At 57.8% G+C, this 21,525-nt stretch overlaps 1 protein-coding gene across 3 annotated transcripts in view; it reads left to right on the top strand.

The window, feature by feature from the left end:
• The window catches only part of CARD11 (caspase recruitment domain family member 11), a 114,571-nt gene extending 93,604 nt beyond the window's left edge, over positions 1-20,967 (top strand). For 2 of the 3 annotated variants that reach the window (XM_070567260.1, XM_070567259.1), the window contains 13 exons: positions 1,085-1,185; positions 2,076-2,128; positions 4,114-4,246; positions 4,854-5,055; positions 5,479-5,605; positions 7,839-8,079; positions 8,673-8,769; positions 9,218-9,313; positions 10,770-10,905; positions 11,861-12,040; positions 16,497-16,621; positions 18,195-18,310; positions 20,249-20,967. In XM_070567260.1, coding sequence (XP_070423361.1) covers positions 1,085-1,185; positions 2,076-2,128; positions 4,114-4,246; positions 4,854-5,055; positions 5,479-5,605; positions 7,839-8,079; positions 8,673-8,769; positions 9,218-9,313; positions 10,770-10,905; positions 11,861-12,040; positions 16,497-16,621; positions 18,195-18,310; positions 20,249-20,453 — 1,812 coding nt within the window. In that variant the 3' untranslated portion in view covers positions 20,454-20,967. The remainder of the gene's footprint in view (positions 1-1,084; positions 1,186-2,075; positions 2,129-4,113; positions 4,247-4,853; positions 5,056-5,478; positions 5,606-7,838; positions 8,080-8,672; positions 8,770-9,217; positions 9,314-10,769; positions 10,906-11,860; positions 12,041-16,496; positions 16,622-18,194; positions 18,311-20,248) is intronic. The other variant, XM_070567261.1, reaches the window with a different exon arrangement.
• Positions 20,968-21,525: the final 558 nt, after the last annotated feature.

Raw genomic sequence — 21,525 nt, 5'->3', positions numbered from 1 at the left:
CCCCTCACCCCGCCAGCTTCCCTCTGCAAGCCAGCCTGTGAACAGCATCACCCCCCTTCTGGGGCTGCAGCCCAGGCCCTCCTTATGTTTATTTAAAGATGTTTCCACAGCCTCACGATGTATTTACACCTTCTTGCCGCCTCCTCTCCCAATTTAACACTTGGTGGGAGGAAGAGATGGGCCTCCGAGGGGCTGTAGTGAATTGCACAGGCGGATGAAAATTCTGCGGCAACTTCTCAGCCCCTGGCAACTCCAGCAGCCTGGGGAGGCGGGTGGGCGGGCGGCGGGCGGGCGGCGGGCGGGCGGCGGGCGGGGGCGTCAGCAGCTGGAGCCTCAAACGGTGCAGAGCAAAGTGCCCCCTCCCCCCGGGTCCAGCGCCCCCCAGCCTCGGCTCCAGCACACCTGGGCAGGGCCTGGCAGGGTCCCAACCACTGATCCAGTGTCACTCCCCGCAGCCAGGCAGCAGAAGGTGTGGGATTGGAAATTCTAACCCCGAGGGGAAGCCCTGGGAAGCTTGTCAGCTCAGCTGCCAAAATCAGGCCCTGGGGAGGCGAGATTTGATCACGAGTGACTCCTGTCTGATTGCAGCTCTGGGGGCGAAATCCAGGCCTTTTATTTAAGGCAGCCCTTGCCAGAAGCCAGTGGGCCTTGTTCCAGAGGGTCACCCTCCAGCAGCCATGCTGTCCAGGGGGGTGGCATCCATTGCCCCCACCACCCCACGCCTGCAGGTCTTCCTCTCATCCAGAGCAAGTGCCCAAGGCAGGCGCAGCCCAGGGGACATGGAGCTCAGCCTGTGCTCCCAAAGCTCGTGAGGCCCCTGAGCCCCGGCGATTCCCGCCCGCATCCTCCCTGCCCCCTCCCGAGGCAAGCAGATGTGCAAGCAGATGTGCACCCAGCTCGGCGGCTGCAGCCTCCCCAGGCTGAGCACGCGCCTTCTCCGGCCAAGGTCGCCGCTGAACACCAGCTTGCTGTGCCCACACTGCCTGCCTCGGAGGCGGGGACGCATCTAAGTTAAATTTAGTCCCTGTGTATATAATATTTATGCCCGCGGAGGCGCGTAACACGTCTGTGTGTGTGTCTGAAGCAGCCCCATCGGAGCCGCTCCAGCATCATGTCGATCACTGCCGAGCCCCCAGGAAATGACTCCATCGTCAGACGCTATAAGGAAGACGCGCCTCCTCGGAGGTGGGTGACAGGTGGAGGGAGGAGGCGGGATGTTTTCCTGGAACCCTCAGGGGCCACTCTACACTCACTAACTCAGCTGTCCATGAGGCAACCTGGAAGGGTAGGCAGGATGGTGCCCGTTTTATAAGGAGAAGACTGAGGCTCAGAGAGGACGTGTGGCTTTCCCAGAGTCACCCAGCTAGCTATCCAATGACAAAACCTACGTCACTTTGCCCCCTGCTGCCCAGAAATCAAGTTCCTCATTGCAATGACCCTGGGGCTTGGCTTTTTCTCCCAAAGATTGATTGACACTATGAATGGCCTCTCCCTTCCTGCTCCCTCTCCCCCCAACCCACCTCTTGTAAACCATCAGAGCCCCCGACTAGTACAACGACAGTGGAGGTACACCTGGGCATCGAGATGTTTCCAATCGGCCAGATAGTTGGCGTATCACAGTCGAAGTCAGAGACCATTGGGTGGTTTCTGGCAGGGCTGGACCCACAGCTCCCATCCAGTGCCATCTCAGGGGGCTCCTTGATTTTACGCCCATCACGCAGTGCAGCCCATCCGAGCACAGATGGCTATGCAGTTCTTTCTCTGTGTCAAAGAAGAGTGAGTGGGAAGTCGCAGGCGGGCTGTCGGCCGCTCTACTCCCCAGCTCTTCCTGCCGCTCCGCACACTGGCTGATGTGGCCTCCGCAGGCTGCCGGGGCCGCCCTGCCCTCCTAGCACAGCATCCAACCCCGCCTTGGTCCATGATCCTCCACCCACCCGCTGACCTTCCTCTCCCACCCACCCTGCCCTCTGAGAAACAACGCCTCTCAGAAGGCCGGAACCTTCCAGAATCTTCCCCCTCCCTTGACCACGTGCATGCACACAGGAGCTCCCCCATCCCTCCCTTGTGTCTTGCAGCACGATCGAAGAGGACAATGACAGCGGTGGATTCGATGCCCTAGACCTCGACGGTAGGTACCTGGCAAATGTGGGAGGCCTTCCAGGTGCAGGGGCTGCCTGCCATCCACAAGAACAGGGCTGCATTGCCCGCACCCTGACCTGCACATAGTGGGTCCTCAGGAAACTGTGTGGGACAGATCCCAAGAAAGCAGTGCTCGAGTGCTGTCTGCGCACACGGAAGGTAGGCGCTGGTGATGCGCTGCCTGGGCCGGAGGCCCCCTGAGGAGCCGTCCTCTGTCTTGGAGGCGGTTGGGGCCATCCAGCTGCCGAGCAGGAAGAGTCAGGTCTGAGCTTTTAAGAGAGCGGCTCTCATGATTGTAGCCACGCGCTGCGGCCGCGCTCGCCCTGCGTGCCTGGTCCCCTTTGACTCTCAGCAACTGTTTGCAGAAATCTATTGTTACCCCCATTTGAGGGATGAAGAAACAGAGCCTTGGCGAGATTCAGGAGCAGTAGAGTGAGGGTGGGCTGGGAGCAAGGAGACCACCTAAGAATCCCTCTGTTAACCAGCCCGAACGAGACGAGCAGTAGGAATGGGGGAGGAGGCTAGAATTGAGGGGGGAGTGGCAATTAGGATTCCTTTTCTTCCCTTGAAGTTGGAGGTGTGGGGCGGGCAGGCACCGGGGAGATGGAGCGTGTGTGGTAGTCCTAAAACGGCCATCCCCTACGATGGAGGGGATGTTCCCTTGGCCCCGGAACACGCGGTGCAGAGAGGCGGGAACAAGGGCTCAGTCCCTAGGGAGACAATGAGCGCGTGGCGCCGGCCCCCACCCCTTACAGCCGGGGAGGCCCAGTTCAGCCCAGCAGACCTGGAGCCTCCACACTTTGCCAGGCCCTGTTACAGATGCACAGAACACAAAGATGTCCCCAAGTCCTTGCTATGGCAGAGACTGCGGCAGTCTAGCTGCGGACCAGTGGGGATGACAGATGCCAATGCACATACCGAGAGCATCTGACTGGGCGGGCAGGAGCGAGGGGAGCAGGAAGGGTTCGGGCCTCTCAGGAGATGGCTCGGTGCCTCAGGATGGTGGCAGCGTCCCCTGGCCCCCACAGAGCCAGCAGCATGGAGCCTGGCTCTGAATCCTCTGGGTGTGGCCTGCCAGCCCCCTCGGTTCTGGGGCTCCCCCAATGCTGCCTCCACCCCCCCGCCAGCTCAGCTGCCAGCAGATAAAATGGAAGATTAGTGGCTCTCTTTAATTGGGGACCATCAGAAGCTATCAAGTGTTAAAGAGAGGTTAGCACCTAATGGAAGCTGGGTAATAAGAAGAATTGAAGGAGTTTTGGAAAGGGGAGAGCTGGGGAGAGAATTCTGGGCAGCCGTCCAAAGCATTTTGCAATGTCGGGACAGATTCCCTGTGCAGAGAAGCCTCTGTTATCAGCCCAGAGCAGGGTTTGCAGATTGTCCATCCCAGCAGCCTGAGCTGTGTGGAGGGGGTGTCGTTCCCTGGGTCCTCGGGGTCTCACTGAGTTCAGGAGAGAGGGGGTGCTTCTGTGCTCGGTCCAGACTCTGCTCCTCCAGCCCCGCCCCGTCCCATAGGCCAAGAAGCCGGTAGATGGTGGTGAGACCTAAGGTGGTCCCAAAATGAAAATACGGACCCCGATTACAAACCAGGACCGGCACCTGCTAATGGAGACCCCTTTTCCGGATGCAAAAAGGAGTCTTAAGATCCTGATTGCTGGTGACGCTTCCCACTAAGAGGGGACTCCTGGAGGCAGGAGACGAGCTCTCTTGGAGAGGATTCAAAGACCCGACCCTATGCCCCTGGGGGGCCTCAGGGACCAGCTGACTCTGATGCAGCTTCCTCGCCCAGCGTTGGGGGGCGGGGTGCTTAGAATTTCCCAGGAGGCTAGCAGGGAGGGGCAGGGACCAGAGCCACCAGACTAGCCTGCAGCCAGGACCCTGGCCTGCCTCCCCTGGCCATCCCAGCCAGTCCAGGGGCCGCCCTCGGGCCACCCCTGGCCACTCCCAGGTCCTGACGGGCGCCTCACTCCTTTGCAGATGACAGTCACGAGCGCTACTCCTTTGGCCCCCCCTCCATCCACTCCTCCTCCTCCTCCCACCAGTCCGAGGGCCTGGACGCCTATGACCTGGAGCAGGTCAACCTCATGTTCAGGAAGTTCTCTCTAGAAAGGTACCATGGTCATGGGAAAGGGGAAGCCAGGGTGGGGGACAGGGTAAAGGCCACTCACCCTCTGGGTCCCCCACAAAGTGGACCATCCATGTCACTCCCGAATTCTAGAATCAGAGTCTCAGAGTCAGAAGTCACTTGGCCTGACCCTGATCAGGCCCAGAGAGGAAGGGCCTTGCCCCGGGCCACACAGCCTGGTAGAGCCAAGGTAGGGGGACTCCCATGTCCGACTGGCCCGGGCCCCACCTGTGACCCATCAAAGCCCAGTGGGCCACGCCCACAGCCGCCCTTCTGGTCCACGAGAAGGAGCAGGGTAGCCAGTGCACCCGGGCAGCCCAGCCGATGCAGAAGGTCAGCCCTGTGCATGACCCCAGGTCTCACAGTGATGATGTCCCCCTGTGGCCACTGCGGCCAGGAGGGCGGCTCAGCTTCCTGTCTGTGTTTTGACAGCAGGAGCCAGTTGCAACTCTTACTGACAGCAGCTGCTGTTGCCGCTCCCAGGGCGTCCGAGGAAGCCAGGAGGCTGCGCCCCGAGTCCCGCCCTCTGCTGTGTCCCGGAAGCGGTGTCCTCATGAGAGCCACCTAACCACTCTTTTATATCCTGACGCAGACCCTTCCGGCCGTCTGTCACGTCCGTGGGGCACGTGCGGGGTCCCGGGCCCTCGGTGCAGCACACCACGCTGAACGGCGACGGTCTCATCTCCCAGCTCACCCTGCTCGGGGGCAACGCGCGTGGGAGCTTCGTCCACTCGGTCAAGCCGGGCTCCCTGGCCGAGAAGGCGGGCCTGCATGAGGGCCAACAGCTGCTGCTGGTGAGGGGCTGGGGCTGGGGAAGGTGGCAGCCCAGCCTAAGCGCCCGTGGCTTTCCCTCCATTTGCACACCGTCTGCACACCTACTGCTGACAGAGGACAAGCCCCCACCCCCACCCGCAGCCTTGCATTAAGCTGCGGATTCCCGGCCAGCAGGAGGGAGCTGGGAGGTGGCAGGGCCATCAGCTCCTCGCCACAAGTCCCTCTCCAGGCCTTTCTCTGCAGCTCCTCGCTTGTGTTTCTATTGCCTCTGCACGTGCCACGTGCAGACACCTGCACACGCGTGCCCCGGGGGGTGGACGGGAGCCCCCGTTTAAGAGGGGTGCTTTCTTCCTTGTGGCCATCGCTGAACTAGTCGGTGGGGGGGAGAGAGGCTTTCATTGCCCCGCGGAGCCCAGGAAAAACAGTGTGTCTTTGCTCTCTAGCTAGAAGGCTGCATCAGAGGCGAGAAGCAGAGCGTCCCCTTGGATACGTGCACGAAGGAGGAGGCGCACTGGACCATCCAGAGGTGCAGCGGCCCCATCACTCTGCACTACAAGGTCAACCAGGAAGGTGAGGCCGCCATGCGCTCCTGCCCTTGGCCACGGCTGGGAGGCCGCCAGGTGGGGCGAGACCCTGGACAAACATCTTCATCTTGCTTGTCCATTCAGCGGGATGGATGAGCTGGTCCTGGCTCCCTCTGGAGGATCTCATGGGCAGGCGTGGGACAGCAGGCCAGAAGGGAGATGCACCTGAGCACAGGTGCGCACACCTGCCCTGGTGCAAGCAGCACACCCAGCCACAGTGGACTGACTGCCGGACCCAGCAGGAGGGGGCCAGGGCCCCCAGCCCATGGCTGCACACCGGCCTGGCCCACCTTGCCCCTCTCCCCACCAGGCTGAAGTCTGCGTGCCCTCTCGGGCTTCTCAGCCCGGATGTGGGCCACGGCTCCGGGCTAGCCACTCCGGCACCAGCAGGTCCTCTGAGCCACATCGTGGGCTGGGCCTTTTACTCTGAGCTCCCGGCTGCAGGACAGCCAGGCCTCGCCCCACCTGCTCGTCTGGCCCCCGGCAGCCTCTGCATCTTGCCTCTGCTCTCTCGGCCAAGACTCCCCGGCAGGGAGCTCTGAGCTCTGTCTTCCATTTGCCAGCGTCTGAGTTCTCATTCTCACCTCTGGGTTTTTTCCTGCATGATTATCTCTGCAGCTGGATCTTATTTTTAACCACCAGCGCTCATGAATGTTTCAACAGAGCATAAATAGCCACTTTCTCTTTAGCCGTTCCCACGGCTGCCTGCTCGTCCCCGCTCCTTCCCGGCAGGGCCTGGTCGGGGCAGAAGATGATAATGATGCTCTGTCCCCAAACACAGGACCCAGACTCCCGCCCTCTCCCGGGCCTGGCCTTGCAGCCTAGCAGAAAGTCTCTGGGCAGTGCCCTGCCCACTGGCCAGCAGTGCCACAGGACACAATGTGAACAGTGCCCCCCGAGTTGTCCAGCAGCATAGCCCGCAGTCTGGAATCCAGTGAAAGAAAGGATGCTTTTGGCAGAGCCTTGTTGGTAGGGCCTTTCCGCCCAGGTGGCGGAGAGCTCAGATGGCGCTGCCTGTTGACCCCCGACCAGCTGGGTGGGAAGGACCCGACTGGGAACCCCCCATTTCTCCACACACATTGATCAGACAGCCCGCTGGCTCAGATCTCCCTGGAACGTGTGGGGTTGATGTTCGACAAGCTCTTTCTGGGCCGTCTTAGCCCCCACCGTGTTACACGGTTCTCTGCTTGTGGCACTGATTTTGGGGTTTGTATTACGGATTTATGTCACAGACGTACACATTGCTGCCTTTATTGCTTTCATGCTTTAGGCCCTGCTTCCCACCATAGAGATTTGTTAAAATTTATCCTAAAAGACGACTGGGTTAAATAAGGTTAAAACAACATTTGCCATGGTCCTGCCACCTTGGAAAACCATTTGGCAACATCAACTAACGCTAAATATATACATAATCAATGATCTGGGAGTTCCGCTTCTTTTGAATGTATCCAAGAGAAATGAGTACATATGTCCGCCAAAAGATACGAACGTGTGAGAAGGTTCATAGCAGAGTTAGTCATGATAACCAAAAAATGGAAACGGCACAAATGTGCACACCAGAGAAAGGATAAATCAACACCGTGTGAAATACTATACAGCAATGAAAAAGAACACAGGGTGCTACCTCGCAGCATCACGGATGAATCTCACTGACACAGTACTGAGCAATCAAAGCCAGACGTGGAAGAGCACATACTGTTGGTTCCATTTCTATGGAGTGAGGCACAGCCAGCCTGGAGAGTGGTTACCGTGAAGAGTGTTAACAGAGAGGGGACAGGAGAGAGGGTTCTGGGTGGTGGTTACCCGGGTATACACATTTGCAAAAATTCATCAAACTGAAGACTTAAGAATGTATGCAGCTTACTGTACATAAGTTGCGCAGCAATTAAAGAAAAACAAAAATCATGCGCATTCCGTGTGATGGTGGGAAAGGCCTGGAGACTGTACAAAGATTCTAGATTTGCAGCAACCTGGCACAGAATTTCTCTCTGAGCTTCTTGGCAGCCAAGGCAAAAAGGGAAACCCATAAGTGACCCACTACTCATTGATCAGGGGGGACAGGCTTTTTTCTAGCCACCAACTCTAAGAGGAGTGTATCATGTGGGTGCGTTATCTGGGGGTGACAGAGTGAGGGAGTTTGTTCTTGGGGGCCTCTTAGTGACAGGAGGCCCTTTGCCGATGGACAGCTGGTGCATCCTTGACCTGCTCTCCTGCCACAGGATACCGGAAGCTGCTGAAGGACATGGAGGAAGGCCTGATCACGTCGGGGGATTCCTTCTACATCCGGCTGAACCTGAACATCTCCAGCCAGCTGGACGCCTGCTCCATGTCCCTGAAGTGCGATGACGTGGTGCACGTCCGCGACACCATGTACCAGGACAGGCACGAGTGGCTGTGCGCGCGGGTTGACCCCTTCACAGACCACGACCTGGACATGGGCACCATCCCCAGCTACAGCCGGTGAGGCCGGAACCCGGGCGGGGCTGGGGGGTGTGGAGCTCGGCAAAGGGGCTGGAGGGGGAGCCTGTGCCTGTTGACCAGTGAGGTCCCCCGTTCCCCACTCCTCCTGGAAGGCTCTCCGGGGATGCTGCTCTCTAAAATCCCATTTCACCAGTAAATCTCAGAGCGCCTCCTTTCTGTCGTTCCTGGACAGCTTCAGTTTTATGCTCTTTTGGGTTCCCTAGTCACTTCTTTACAGGCGGCCATCTCCCAACCTCTTTACGTAAGTACAGAGCAGTAGCCGCCCAGGGCTGAGCATCCGCCTCCCCTGGTTGGGCACACCAGGTGTCTGGAAAGCTGCTCAGGCCGGCCCTGCGAGGTCAGCATCAGCAGACCAGATTCACAGATGGGGAAACTGAGGTCAGAGGGGTTAGGTGACTTTGCCACGGCCCTGCAGAGTCAGCACTGGAGGCAGGATTTAAGGCCAGATTCAAGGCACCATGTGTTCCCTGGGGTGCCCCTGGGGCTCAACGCTCACACCCTGCGCAGGGCTGGGCACACGCCCCCTCCCCGAGCTCACCCCTGAGCCTCACCCTCCCCTCTCGCCTCCCCAGAGCCCAGCAGCTCCTCCTGGTCAAGCTGCAGCGTCTGATGCACAAGGGCAGCCGGGAGGAGGCGGACACGGCCCACCACACCCTGAGGACCCTCCGGGTAGGTCACCCAGCGGCCCTGCCGGCTTCAAACCACCTCCCGGGGTCTCTGTTGAGGAATAATAAGTGGGAGCCATTAATCTAATTGGGACGATGGATTCAGGGGACTTGGTGCCTCCGGAGTGGGACGCCCCTCCAGAAGGAGCCCCACCCTCTGTCCTCCCACGGCCTCTGACTTTAAAGCGACAGTGATGGCCCAGCCGGTTTTCAGTCTGGCTGGGCTGCAGGCCTTCCCTCCGCTGTCTCTGGTCTCTGTTGGAACAAGTCTCGGGGCTCCTCGTACCCTTCCAGGCTTGCTCCCCATCTGGAACACTTTGACCCGTGCCTGGGGCTCCTCCGCCTTTAGCACGGAGCGGGTCTGGGGGCACGTCTCTGCTTCCCCATGGCGTCAGTGTGCTGGCACGTCCTGCCCAGCCCAGCGGTCTGACCGATGGCTGAACTGATTTCAGAACACCCTGCAACCTGAAGAGCCGCTTTCCACCAGTGACCCCCGGGTCAGCCCCCGCCTCTCGCGAGCAAGTTTCCTCTTTGGCCAACTCCTTCAGGTAAAGCTCCCCAGAGCACCGACTGACTTCTCAACCCCGTTTTGCTGTGGCTCTGCCCTCTCCCTACCCAGAAGAGAAGCCTGTATCAGAATAGCGGTGTTCTGCATCTGCACACCACTCACACCTTTTCACTGCACCTCATATCTCCCACAACATTTTATCCAGGTGGCAGGTTGGGAGACAGTAGCAAACCCTGCTGTCATGAAAAGATTTGAGGCCAAAAGATACTTAAGCAACTCGATTGTTCAAGTACTAAAAGAAGAATCAGAAACAATGTATCAGTAAACATTGCAGATATCCAGGTCAGTTCTGTCCCTCAGATGGAGCATTAAATTCGAGCATCCTGGCAGCCAAGGGAAAAAGGGAAACCCAGCAGCTTCTTTAAATCTTTTCTGACCACAGAAACGTTTTAGCTCTTCAGGACCAGAAAGAATTTTTCCCTTGTATTTAATTCTAAAGTAATTTGGGGGGGGGGGGGGGGCATGGACCATTATACAAAAGACATCGAACAGCATAGTGGAGGATAACTTCAGAAACAGTTTCATATAAATGCAGAAGCATTCTGTGTGGCCATTTCCTCCATCACCAATTGACAGAAGCTGAGGGAGTAATTACTAAGATGTAGCCCCCTGAGGCTGTTCCTATGTTGGCCTCCGTGGAGCTAGCATGATCCCTCCACTGCTCCATCCTATGATGGAACAGAGGGAACCCCAAGAGGTGGTTAATGGTGTGACCCTAAAACCCAGGTAGACACAGACAGGTAGCAGAAAGACACTCCCGGAGGTGGAAGGGAGCCCTGGCAAAGTCTGAGGTCCCCCCGGCTCCTGGACTTTGCTCCATGCAGAAGGAGGACATGGTGAGACCCAAAGGAGCCCATGGAGTATGGCGGGAGCCCGGTTCCATGCCCACCGCTGGGGCGTCCCTTTCCGCCCTCCAGGACCCAACTCTGAGTTGTAGAAGAAAACAGGCCTCCCCCCACCGGAAGACTCGGGGATACCGAGGCAGGGGGCGTGGAGAGCACGGTGTCACAGGAGACGAAGTCATTCTGCGCGCACACACCAGGCGGGCAGTCTGTGGGCTGGGAGCTGGGGCGGCACAGCTGGGCCACTCCAGGTGCCCGTGGGCCCACGTGGGCTGCACCCACAGGTCCCCCAGAAGGCAGAAGGATTATCGGGGGGCCTCATTGAGGGTCTGCTCAGGGCCAGCCCCCAGCAGGCTTCCTGCCTGGTTGTGGGGGAGAGAGTGGCGTTCATTCGCTCATTTCCCTACGCTGACATCCCCAACATCCAAAGGACTCGGGCGACCTGCTGGGTGTCTCCTGTTTGTACAGGGGAGGCGACTGACCCTGGCCCCAGGGGCAGAGCTGGGACCCGAACAGAGCCTCCCCGAGCCCGGATGGAGGCGGCTCGATCCGGTTCGAAGCCGTCCTCTGCCCCCCCCCCCCCGTGTCCTCCAGTTCGTCAGCAGGTCTGAGAACAAGTACAAACGGATGAACAGCAACGAGCGGGTGCGCATCGTCTCGGGGAGCCCGCTGGGGAGCCTGGCCCGGTCCTCGCTGGATGCCACCAAGCTCTTGACCGAGAAGCAGGAAGGTAGGGCGCTGGCTGCCTGGCCCCTCCCCACCTCCTGCAGGTCCCGTGGCCTCACAGGTCCCGGTGGGCCACATGGGTCCCTTCAACGGGACTGGGATGTGTGCTTCCTCAAAATGGGGGATGCCACCTGGGGATGAGCTGCCTGGCCTTGGCTGGGAGGACCACACAGCCCCCGGGGGCAGCGTCCCGCCAAGCTCGCCCCTAACTAACACCGGCTATGGTTGGTGTGAGCCCAGATGCCCATGTTAATTGGAGCTGTTTGCTGTCAGGTGGTCACTTACTGATTTCTCTCCCCTCTGCGTGCCTCTTGCCATTCATCAAGCTGGCGAGGGGCCGCCCAGTGCCCAGTGCCCTGTGGAAGGCCCTGCTGATGGCAAACCAACCCTCCTCCCACAGGAGGACCTGGGGCTTCAGGGCTGGGACGGCTCGGCGGGGCTCGGGGGGCCGGGTGGAGTAAAGGGACAGTCCGCTGGTCTCGCTCTCCTTGCATCCGCCCTGCCCTCTGCCCAGCCCGCTCTTGCTCCAGCTCTCCTCGCCGGGCTCCTTCTCTGGGTGCCGGACTCAGTCCCTGCCTCTCCTCAGTGAAGCCGTCACTGACCGTCCTGCCCCAGGCCCCTTCTTCGGAGCCCAGCGCCGGCCAAAGTGATCAGTGTGTGTGCGTTACACGCCTCTGTCTGCTCCCCGCCACCACCAACCCCCTGACACAAAAGCACCAAGAGGCAGGGCCCCCCTCTGCCTGGGTCAGCGCTGTCACCACAGCTCCCAGAATGGGGCCCGGCCCACAGGTCACCTCATCAACGTTCTGGAGATGGCCAAAGGGTATCCTGAGCCCGTGGGCTTGCAGTCAGCCGACACACTTTCAAGGCTCCCCAGAGGGCACCCAGGGTCTCCGTGCCGCCCAACCCCGCCGGGCGGGCAGGGGTCTCACAGCAGGTCCTTTGCTGTCCTCTCCCAGAGCTGGACCCCGAGAGCGACCTCGGCAAGAAGTTCAGCCTGATCCCCTACAGCCTGGTGCGTGCCTTCTACTGCGAGCGCCGCCGGCCCGTCCTCTTCACGCCCACCATGCTGGCCAAGGCGCTGGTCCAGAAGCTGCTCAACTCGGGGGGCGCCATGGAGTTCACCATGTGCAAGCCAGGTGAGCACCCCACGCCGCCCCGGGAGCCCGCCCACCGCCACTCCTCCTCCATCACGTGGTGTCATGTCACGTCGCCTCGGGGCTGGAGAAGCGCTGGGTGTGGACGGGTCGGGGGAGAATGCAGCCTTAGTTCCCGCGGCCCCCCTCTCTGAGTTGCCTCTGTCCCACAGCAGCCCCGGGAGCAAGGAGAGCAGACCTTGTCTTCCCCATTTTACACGCAGGGTGACAGGGCAAAGGTCACGGGGTCAGCCAGGAGACTCGACTTGGGGTCCCCACTCTGGGCCCTTAGGCAGGAGGCGAGCCACCCTATAGCTCTGGGCCTCCGCGTCCTCGTGTGTGCCTGGGGGACGACGATAGTACCCTGCACGGCAGAGCGTGGAGCCCCAATCCTGGCCGTTCTCTAGAATCATCCTCAGCATCGCCTGTATTTAAAACTGTGGGTGTCCAAGCCCACCCCAGACCAATTAAATGTCAGGTGTCTGGGGTGTTTTTTTTTAGTTACGGCAAAATAAAGAAAACATCAAATTTACCATTTTAACCCTGTGTAAGTGTGCAATCCAGTGGCGTGGAGCACATTCACGTTGTTGTGCAGCCATCCCCACCACCCATCTCCAGAACTTTCCATCTTCCCAAACTGAAACTCTGTCCCCATTAAACGCTAACTCCCATCCCCCTCCCCCAGCCCCTGGCGCCCACCCTTCTACTTTCTGTCTCTGTGAACTTGATGACTCTTAGGTCCTCGAGCAAGTGAAGTCACACGCTATTTGTCTTTTTGGGACTGGCTTATTTCGCTTAGCATATTGTCTTCAAGGTTCATGCACGTTGGAGCGTGTTGTCAGAACTTCCTTCGTTTTTAAGGCTGAACAATATTCCACTGCATGGATGGACCACATTTCCTTTATCCATTCATCTGCCAGTGGACACTGCGGTTGCTGACCTTTTGGCCGTGTGAATAGTGCTGCCGTGAACACGGCTGTGCGAGTATCTGCTCCAGTCTCTGCCCTTTGTAATTTTGAGTGTACACCCAGGAGTGGAATTGCTGGATCGCGTGGTCCTTCTATGTTTATTTTTTTAATTTTGACACTGCCACACTCTCTTCCACACTGGCTGCACCATTTTACAACCCCACCAACAGTGCACAAGGGTTCCACTTTCTCCCCATCCTCACCAACGCCTGTGATTTTCTCTTTTGGGTTTTTTTTAATAATAGACATCCTAATGGGTGAGAAGTAGAGGTGTCAATGTTTTAAGGCAAGCTTTGGAGGTACCATTTACATACAACAACATGCTCCTATTGTAAGTGTGCACTTGAATGAGTTTACACGAGCGTGTACACTCCTGCAAGCACAGCCACAACCAGGATGGAGAGCATTGCATCCCCCCATAGAGCTCCCTGGGGCTCCTTTACAATCCTGTCCCTCCCTCCACCTCCTGCCCCAGGCACCGTTGCTCTGCTTCCTGTCACACCTTAGTTTGCATTTTCTAGAACTTTCTATAAATGGAATCATGCCGTGTGGGATCGTTTGTATGCCTCTTTCTTCCACCCAATATAATGTTGCTGAGATCCCTTGTGTCGTCGCTCCTCCTGCTGCTGAGAAGCATTCCGTTGCACGCACGTAGTTTATGCAAAGGCCCCCGGTGGCTCTCACGTGGGGCCCAGGCTGAGAACCAGCGGTCAGCACCATCCCTGGCCCAGATGGGCCTCCGTGAGCCTGAAGCCCTGCCCTTGCCACTGACCTTTCTCAGGAAGCCCCACAGTAAGGGTCCAAGCAGGAGCAGACCCGCCTCCTGGGTCCACACGGATTCCCAGGTCCACGGCCTTGAATGTTGGCACTAAAGCTCCCGAGGGCTTGAGGGTGCTGGCTCTGTGGGGCTCTGTGGCCCCCGCAGCGTGCTCCCTCCCCGTCCAGGAGGGCCTCAGCAGACGGTGTGGTTGGTGGGCAGGAAGGATGGTAGTCCTTGAGGCAGGTGGCCTGCGAGGGGCCCAGCCTCTCTGAGCACCAGCTGCTGCAGCCACCGGAGTGCCCACCTCCTTTCTCAACAGGGCCCATGTGCCTGCACGGCCCTCCCAGGCCCAGCTATTGGGTGCAGGAACCGTTTTGGGGTGTGCACCCCCAGGAGCCACATATGCCCTCCAGGGAGGCTCCAGGAGAGGAACTTCATTTCCCCCCTGAGGCTCCACGCCTTTTCAGCTGACGCCCTGGCCTGTAGGAGGCTTGGTAAAAAGCCTGACTTGAAATCCCACTTGGGCCCCTGAACTCTGCAGATGCATCCCTTCATCCCCTTGGTGCATTCATGGCCAGCTGGCCTTGGGCGCTGTCAGGGCAGGAATTCGAGGCTTCCTCCCTCCCCCGAATTCCCCCAGAGCTCCTCGCCTGCTGGCTCGCCCCAGATCCCTTCCGGTTCACTTCCACCACGCTGTAAGCGTGCACGCTGGACTAGGGGCTGATGTGGGCTCCCCCCAGCCAGCCAGGCCTGGCCTTTCCCCACCCTCCTCCTTCACAAACAGAGAACCTGAGGCCCGGAAAGGTTAAAGACGTATTCAGGGTCACCCAGCAAGTGAGTGGTGGAGCACTCCTCCTCCAGGAAGTCTGCCCGCTCCCCTTTCCCGCCACACCTCCTCAGTGCTCCCACAATAGGTAGCCCTTCACTGCACCTACTAAGTTATATCTGTGTCCCACATTCTTCTCCCCAGTTAGGTTGTAGGTCCTCGAGTACAACAGCTATGTTTTCATCTTATTTTTATTCTTAATGCCTGACCCTTAGTAAATTTTCAATAAATGTTGAATTATTAAATTAATAGATGGGTGGGTGGATGGATGGATGGATACGTAGATGGATGGATGGAGATGAATAGATGGATGGGTTGATGATGGATAGATTGATGGATGGATGATGGGTGGGTGGATTGATGGATAGATAGATGGAAGATGATAGGTAGATGGATGGATGGATTGATGATGGATAGATGGATGGATGGTAGGTAGGTAGATGGATGGATGATGGGTAGATAAATGGATGCATTGATGATGGATAGATAGATGGATGGATGATAGGTAGATGGATGGATGGTTTGATGATGGATAGATGGATGGATGGTAGATAGGTGGATGGATGGATGATGGGTAGATGGATGGATGGATAGTGGGTAGATGGATGAATGGATTATGGATAGATAAATGAATGATGGGTGGGTGGATGGATGGATGGGTAGGATAGAGGGAGGGAGATGATAGATGGATGGATGATAGGAGATGATAGATAGATGGATGGATGGATGATGGATAGATGGATGGATGATAGGTAGATTGATGATGGATAGATGGATGGATGGTAGGTAGGTAGGTGGCTGGATGATGGGTAGATAGATGGAAGGGTGATGGGTAGATGGATAGATGGGTTGATGATGCATAGATAGATGGATGATAGGTAGATAGATGGATGGATGGATTGATGATGGATAGATGGATGGATGGATGATGGGTGGGTAGATGGATGATGGATAGATGGATGGATGATATGTAGATAGATGGATGGATGGATTGATGATGGATAGATGGATGGATGGATGATGGTTAGATGGATGGATAAATTGATGATGGATAAACAGATGGACGGATGATAGGTAGACGGATGGATGGATTGATGATGGATAGGTAGATGGATGGATGGTAGATAGGTAGGTGGATGGATGATGGGTAGATGGATAGATGGTAGGCAGGTAGGTGGATGGATGATGGATAGATAGATGGATGGATGATGGGTAGATGGATAGATGGATTGATGATGGATAGATAGATGGATGTATGGTAGGTAGGTAGGTGGATGGATGATGGGTAGATAGATGGAAGGGTGATGGGTAGATGGATAGATGGGTTGATGATGCATAGATAGATGGATGATAGATAGATAGATGGATGGATGGATTGATGATGGATAGATGGATGGATGATGGGTAGATGGATGATGGGTGGGTAGGTGGATGGATGATGGATAGATGGATAGATGATACATAGATAGATGGATGGATGGATTGATGATGGATAGGTAGGTGGATGGATGAGCGGTAGATGGATAGATGGATTGATGGTGGATAGATAGATGGACGGATGATGGGTGGACAGATGGATGGAACAGGAAGTCCTTCATGATGAGCGACTGGTGATCGACACTGCACCACGGTGCCTGAGCTACCTTGTAATGAAACTTATTGCCGAGAAGCCAAACCATGAGTGTTTACCCTACACCTATTCCGTGGGCTGCCGTGGGGAGCGTGAAGAAGCGTGACTTCAACCCTGCCCTCAAGAAGCCTCGCCGTCTAGTGAAGCAGGCAGGAGTCATGTAAACGTGGCCAGAAGGGGATTGGACACAGAGTTCTGTCGAGCCCAGGAGGGGGAGGCAGAGCCTGGATGGGGCCACCTTGTCCCGCTCTCAGGACTGGCCCGTCTCTCCGCAGATGTTGTCACCAGAGACGAGTTCCTCAGGAAGCAGAAGACAGAGACCATCATCTACTCCCGGGAAAAGAACCCCAACACTTTTGAATGCATCGTTCCCGCCAACATTGAAGCTGTGGCAGCCAAGGTGAGATGGGGGCTGGGGGTCTGGCTGGGGGTGACACCCCCCCCGATCACCTGGGCCGTGGACGAGGGCCAGATGCAGAGTTGCTTTCACATCCACCCCACCTGCCCCAGGCACACTTTCTCCTTTTCCCTGTCGCGCTCATCTGCCCCGTATTAACTGTCTCTCTCCACGCCCTCGTTCTCCGGGCCCTGACGTGCGTTTATATTTTGAAACCACTTTCTATTTCCGATGGCTTCCTGATGCAGGTGTTCCAGTTCGCGTTGTTTAGGCCTGTGTGTGTCTGCCTGTGATAACGAGGGCCAGAGATAGAGAGTGAGCATGTCAGGGCGAGAGACAGCGAGAGGCGGGTGGGTGACAGGTATCGTGTTTGCCAAACGAGGGAAAATGGAGCATCTGAAGGGTTATTGGCCGCGATGCAGGAGAGGTGTCTGCATGCAATTTAGAGTCTTCTGGAGCCAGGCCGGGTGACCCTTATCGGCCCTGCGCACCGAGTTCTTTCTCATTCTGGGGCTTTATGAAAGCCCGGCTCCAGCCCATGGCAGCTGAGCACTGTCCCAGAGACTGGGGGCTCTGCTCCGTGGTGGGCAGTGACCTTGAGGGTGGCAGGAGCGGGAGCCCAGCCAGGAACTCCTCATTTGTTGTCCAGCTGACAGTCATTCCCACGCCCTCCCCATGTTGTCACTCACTCAGAGGAAAGCACAGGCAGAGCCGTCAGCCAGCCTTGAGCCGTTGGTTTGGTTTTAAACATGGGCACCAGGGGTTTCGGGAATCTGACAGCCGGAGGGCATGGAAAACGAGTGGCCGGGCTGGAGCCAAGGTACTTTTAGCCGAAAAGGTGATTCCGTCCGACGGATCCATGCCGTTGGAAGTCCCAGTAGTGACCACGCTGGCGGGGAGGGGACAGTGACCAGAAGGAACATGGGGGGCTCTGGGGCTGGTCGTCCCCACCTCTGGACCTGGGTGCTGGTCCCACGGGCTCGCTCAGTTTGTGAAAATGCACTGAGCTGTATGCTCAGGAACATGTGCACTTTGCTGTATTCGTGTCCTACTTTGATGCAGGGTTTTTGTTTCTGAAGTGACGCCTTCAGCAAAACAGAGATTGTCCTTCTATAGAAATGACAAGCCCATGGGCCATGGGGAACCCTGGTTGAGGACCTTGCAGATTCGCCCAGGGCCCACAGCCCGCCCCCCTTTTAGGAGTTCTCTACCCTGTGCCGAGTACCAAGGATGCCTTGGGCCGAGCAGGATAGCAGGCGCCCTCCATGCTCATTTTGACTTTTATTAAAACTCACTCACGCCGCCTGACCCACCTCGGGCTGGGTGCCTCAGCTCTGCCATCACCAGTCGCCGTGCACAGCAGAGGGGGACCAGGTGTCCGGACGGGTGGGGGCCTTGTCTTGTGGAGAGTGGGCGTCGCCTTGGGTCCGTCCCCACTTCAGCCAAGGTGGCACTCAGGGCTCTCGCCCCCTGTCTCTGTCCCGTGAGCCTGACCCTGCATCACAGGCCCCGCCCCAGGCACCCATCAGGCTGGAGGAGGGGCCCCGCTACTCACCGCCGGCCGCTGTGCTTACAGAACAAGCATTGTCTGCTGGAGGCCGGGATCAACTGCACCAAAGATTTGATCAGGTCCAGCATCTACCCCATCGTGCTCCTCATCCGGGTGTCAGAGAAGAACATCAAGAGGTTCAGGTAAGGCTCCGAGACCCCCGGGCCCTAAAGCACCCCTCCTTCTCCCTCCCACCCCTCAAGCCTCTGGGGTTCCCACCAAGAACAGCTGGCTGTGTCAGCCCCACCCCCACCGCCACCCTACTTGTCCCTTTAGTGAATCCTTATTGAGGGCCGGACCATAGTCCAGGGTGGACACGGCCCCTGACCTCCAGCAATGGAGACAGGAACATACACTCATAGACCATGTCCAGGGGACGGATGCTGGGAGGGAGGAATGGGCGCTGCGGGACCAGGCAGACAGGAAGCTGACGTCAGAGCAGACCCGCCGCGGTGAGGGGGGCCGGGCAGGTGCTGCAGGAGATGCACTCCGGGCGGAGGGCACAGCTGGCGCCCAGACCCCAAGGAAGGGACAGCCCAGAGGAGGCCAGTGTGGTGGGCGATGGGCAGAGCAGTGAGAGCTGACCTTGCAGCCGACGGGGGTCCAGAGGATGCCAGGCCGTGTCGGCCGTGGGAAGGATGTGACATTTTAGTCTGGGTGAGACGGGAGCCACTGAAGGTTGTGAGCAGAGGAGTTGCGTGATCGGATGCAGGACTTAAAAGTCTTGCTCTGGCTGCCGTGTGGACACAGACGTTAGGACCACCCGGGCAAGAGCTGGGACCCAGATCCTCTCTGGGGGGCGATGAGGAGAGGGCCGATTCTGGATCCTGTTCAAGGTCCAGCCTGTGCAGTTTTTTGAAGGGTTAGCTATGGGGTTCAATGGGGAGAGAGGAATCGGGGTGATACTGAGGTTTGGGGCCTGGCTGTCACGTGGTGTGATCTGTCTCTGATCCCCACCTCGCCTCGCACACGCCTGCAACTGGGACTGAGAGAGGTCTCTCTCCCCAACTACTTCCTGAGCACCTACTAAGTGCCAGGCACCAGGGAGCCCATGAATGAGCAAAGGAGACAGAAATCCCCACCTCCCCATGTCACACGCGCTCTGACAGCTGCTGTCCGAACACCAGAAACGAGCAGCGTTGGTGAGGTTGGGGAGAAATTGGAAGCCTGGTGCCCCGCTGGTGGGAATGTAAAACCGTGCAGCCGCTATCAAAGACAGTGTGGGAGTTTCCCAAAATATGAATAATAGAACTACCATATAATCCAGCACTTACGCCTCTGAGTATATACCAGAAAGAATCAGAAACAGAGTCTTGGAGATATTTGTACACCCGTGTTCATAGCATCACTATTCACAATAGTCAAAAGGTGGAAGCAACCCCAGTTTCCATCGACGGATGAGTGGATAAACAAAATGTGGTCCATCCAGACAAGGGAATACTATTCAGCCTTGAAAAAGGAAGGAGGTTCTGACACCTGCTACCACATGGATGCACCTTGAGGACATTATCCTAAGTGAAATAAACCAGTCACAAAAGGGCAAATACTGTGTGATTCCACTTCTGTGGGGTCCCCAGAGTCATCAAATTCACAGAGACAGAAAGTAGAAGGGTGGGCACCAGGGGCTGATGGAGGAGAAGAGGGAGTCAGCGTTTCATGGGGACCGAGTTTCAGTTTGGGAAGATGAACACGTTCTGGAGATGGTTGCCCGATGACGTGAATAAACTCAACAGTACTGAGCTGTACACTTAAAAAATTGGCAAGATGGCAAATTTTATTTTGTGTGTACTTTACCACAGTTAAAAAAGAAACTTTTCTTAAATCCCGACCTCTTGGGATTTGCATCAGGAACAGAATAGATGCACTAATAGCGTGCTAGAGGCGGTGGACGTGATGGAGAAACACAGAAGGGGAGGGGGCACTCAGTGGGAGGACTGGGGAGGCCTCCGGCACGGGGTGGCCAGGTGGGCACAGCGCCACTTCCCGAGGTTCTCCCGGGGGTCAGACAGTGGGCCCACGCCGCGGGGCCCAGCCCAGCCACGCCACAGCCGCCCGCGTGTCCCCCCGCCCTCTGCCCGCAGGAAGATGCTGCCGCGGCCCGAGACGGAGGAGGAGTTCCTGCGCCTGTGCCGGCTGAAGGAGAAGGAGCTGGAGGCGCTGCCGTGCCTGTACGCCACGGTGGAGGCCGACATGTGGGGCAGCGTGGAGGAGCTCCTGCGCGTCATCAAGGACAAGATCGGCGAGGAGCAGCGCAAGACCGTCTGGGTCGACGAGGACCAGCTGTGAGGCGCGGCAGCCCTGAGTCTGAGCGGGGGCTCGGGAGGGGCGTCCGGACCGCCCCCCACCACCGGGCAGTGCCGTGGGGGCGAGGGAGCATCCTGCTGTCCGCAGGGCCACCCCGGCCTGGGGGCTCGGTCTACCCGGTGGGGAGTCCCTCCAGGGAGCCCCAGGGAGCAGGTGCAGCTGTGGGGACAGACGCGCTCGGGAGGGAGCAAGGCGTATTTATTCCGCCCAGGGCTGACCTGGCTGAGCGGTCCAGCCCTGCTGGCATTAGCGGGGAGGCGGGGCCCCTCAAAGGACACGCAGCCAGGCCCGAGGCCAGCGGCCCGTCGGGAGCCGGAGCAGCAATTGAATGTAATGCATGGGACAGGTGTGCTCCCTGTGGGGCAGGGACCCCGAAAGCCAGGGCACCCCTCAGCCCTTGGGACACGTGAGATGCACATCCCCAGGCGGGACAGGGGAACGTGCACCATGCTCTTATCTTTCTTGCATTAAAACTTCTCTATTTCCTTGTTTTCAACCTCTTTTTTCTTTTTAATTTGATAGTTTGCAGAGTTTCTCAGCTCTCACCACCTTCCTGACCTGCAGGCTGGGTTCAGGCCCCGGGTCCCGAGGAGGACAAGGGAGGGTGCCATATGTCCGGCTTTCCCAGGACGGGCCTGATTCACACCGGGCTCGGGGTCTGGGCGTGATCGCTAACAGCTCCCCTTCGGCTGGGAGGCGTCCTGATTTGGACGATAAATTATACGGTCACCCTGGGACGGGCCCGTCCTTTCAGAGGCTGCCCGGGGGTCTCGCTGTCTGTACCCCTGTGTCCCCCGACTCCAGCCCTCCCAGCACACTGTTCTCTGTCTCTCAGTGTGTGTCACCTTCCCACATGCGGCCCGGCTTCATCCAGCATGAGGCAGAGAACACGGTGGGTTAAGGCGCTCTGGCAGGTTGGCTCCCCACTGCCCAGCAGCTTGGGGGCTGCAAGAAAGCTGTGCTTCCCTCCACAGTGGGTAGCAAAGGCCCTATGGGTTCTAGATTGTTCTCCTTGATGCAAACTTCTCAGGTATGGACCCAATAGGGCATGGCC

The sequence above is a fragment of the Equus przewalskii genome, chromosome 12, assembly GCF_037783145.1.
Source record: "Equus przewalskii isolate Varuska chromosome 12, EquPr2, whole genome shotgun sequence".
NCBI classification, from domain to species: Eukaryota; Metazoa; Chordata; class Mammalia; order Perissodactyla; family Equidae; genus Equus; species Equus przewalskii.
Note: the sequence above shows the minus strand (reverse complement) of the source record. Positions and strands in the feature narration are given on the sequence as shown.